Source organism: Macrobrachium rosenbergii, chromosome 6, assembly GCF_040412425.1.
Source record: "Macrobrachium rosenbergii isolate ZJJX-2024 chromosome 6, ASM4041242v1, whole genome shotgun sequence".
Taxonomy (NCBI): Eukaryota; Metazoa; Arthropoda; class Malacostraca; order Decapoda; family Palaemonidae; genus Macrobrachium; species Macrobrachium rosenbergii.
In genome coordinates, this window is record NC_089746.1 from 47,914,012 (window position 1) to 47,916,511 (window position 2,500).

Below are 2,500 nucleotides of genomic sequence, written 5' to 3' on the forward strand. Positions count from 1 at the left end.
GTACAGGAAAGGAACAGAAACATGAGGCTTGTAACCTCACATCTAGTGTTAGTAATGCATATTGAATCTGGTACCGTTTTAAATCCTGCCTATGATAGGTACAAGGTGTCTTTAAAGAATGATTAAATAGATGGGTAGATAGATAGCTAGATGAGATAAGAATAAATAGGTAGAATTATATTATGATTAATCTAGTTCTTCAACATTATCAAGAAGGTTCATTGCAAAGATATATAACTGTTATGAATCTTTATTTCAGCCTTGACCTGTGAAACTTGTAGAAAACACTTGTGACGAAATTCAAATGCTGTTCCCCTTGTTGGCATGGCTGCAATTTCCTTTTGAGAATATCAGGGACACCCTTGCTTAAGATTTCTCCAGGCAGTATTTTCTTCCTCACTGACCAATGTCACCTTCAGCTTGCTTAATAAACACAAAAGCTCCCTTGATTTCCAAAGCGTATGGACTTAGGCGGGAAAATAGTCCACTGATAAGGGTAAGGCAAGCACATCAGAAGCATCTTTTAGCAATGCTGATATAGATTTTTAGATTCAGGATACCCTTTCCATTCCTTTAGAAATATTTAAAGAATAATAGGCTGTAGCCCTCTTTGACTGATCCTATAAAAACAATTAACTCTCTTTTTATGAGCAAATAAAAAATCTGAGAAACTGAGTATGGGATGATTAGGTCTACTCAGTTCATATCGAATCATGTCCATTCTCTGATATTCACAGGAGATTTAACAACAACTTCGATATTCCTAATATTCGTTATCAGCGCCCTCGTCCTCTACGGAGTCCATGCCAACTTCTTCGTAATCTTTCTCTAAAGCAGCCAAGTCCTCCCGGGCTTCTGTGAACTCTCCTTCTTCCATACCTTCTCCCACGTACCAGTGGACGAAGGCTCTCTTGGCATACATCAGGTCGAATTTGTGGTCGAGTCGTGCCCAGGCCTCAGCGATGGCAGTGGTGTTGGACAGCATACACACGGCCCTTGATACCTTCGCCAAGTCTCCACCAGGAACAGAGGTAGGGGGCTGGTAGTTGATACCCACTTTGAACCCTGTGGGACACCAGTCAACGAACTGGATGGTCCTCTTGGTCTTGATGGACGCTATGGCCGCGTTCACGTCTTTGGGCACGACGTCCCCTCTGAAGAGCAGACAGCACGCCATGTACTTGCCGTGGCGGGGGTCACACTTGACCATCTGGTTGGCTGGCTCGAAGCAGGCGTTGGTGATTTCAGCCACGGAGAGCTGCTCGTGGTAGGCCTTTTCGGCCGAGATAACGGGAGCGTAGGTGACGAGGGGGAAGTGGATGCGAGGGTAGGGAACCAAGTTGGTCTGGAATTCGGTCAGGTCGACGTTCAGGGCGCCGTCGAACCTGAGGGAGGCGGTGATGGAGGACACGATCTGGCCGATGAGACGGTTCAGGTTGGTGTAGGTGGGCCTCTCGATGTCTAGGTTTCTCCTGCAGATGTCGTAGATGGCTTCGTTGTCCACCATGAAGGCGCAGTCCGAGTGCTCGAGGGTGGTGTGGGTGGTCAGGATCGAGTTGTAGGGTTCTACGACGGCCGTCGCGACCTGGGAGTAACAGTAGTATTGATTAACAGTAGCACTGATTAAAAGCAGCATTGATTAAAAGTAGCATTGATTAACAGTAGCATTGATTAACGGATTATCTAACAGTTTTATCAATTACTGTAATTAACAATAATCTCATTATCTAAACAAACTGATTTTCTAGGTAAGAAATTGCCCATTTCTTTGAGCAACAGTGACTTTATTTTTTAAAGTAGTATGAACATCCATGGGCAACAATGAAACCCAATAACTCTTGGAGTGAATGATGCCAGTTTGCAAGAGAGAGAGAGAGAGAGAGAGAGAGAGAGAGAGAGAGAGAGAGAGAGACGCATTACCTGAGGGGCAGGATAGATGGCGAATTCGAGCTTGCTCTTTTTGCCGTAGTCGACTGAGAGACGTTCCATCAACAGGGATGTGAATCCTGATCCGGTCCCACCGCCGAAGGAGTGGAAGATTAGGAAGCCCTAGAAAGACATTACACTCCTTAATTTATATCTAATGATTATAGGAAATCACAGAAACAAATAATAATAGTAACAACAATAATAATAATAATAATAATAATAATAATAATAATAATAATTATTATTATTATTATTATTATTATTATTATTATTATTATTCATAAATATCTCACAATAGCATGAGTCACTAAAGTGCCGACGAAATCAACAATGGTGTAGGTGTAATATATACATATATATATGAATGTCTTTTACTGTAATCCAACAATATATTAAATACGTATATATATATATATATATATATATATATATATATATATATATATATATATATATATATATATATATATATATATATATATATATATATATATATACACATACATATGAGCTTTCGAGAACCTGCTCGATTCTCCCTCTCAATCTGACTGAGAAGGAGAATTGAGCAGGT

The 2,500-nt window shown here is 40.7% G+C and overlaps 1 protein-coding gene across 2 annotated transcripts in view; it reads right to left on the reverse strand.

Moving 5' to 3' along the window:
- Positions 1 to 234: 234 nt before the first annotated feature.
- LOC136839523 (tubulin alpha-1D chain-like) overlaps positions 235 to 2,500 on the reverse strand; it is a 16,706-nt gene continuing 14,440 nt past the window's right edge. For both annotated transcript variants that reach the window (XM_067105737.1, XM_067105738.1), the window contains exons 4-5: positions 1,921 to 2,049; positions 235 to 1,585 (exon numbers count right to left, since the gene is read on the reverse strand). In XM_067105737.1, the coding sequence (XP_066961838.1) occupies positions 764 to 1,585; positions 1,921 to 2,049 (951 nt within the window). In that variant the 3' untranslated portion in view covers positions 235 to 763. The remainder of the gene's footprint in view (positions 1,586 to 1,920; positions 2,050 to 2,500) is intronic.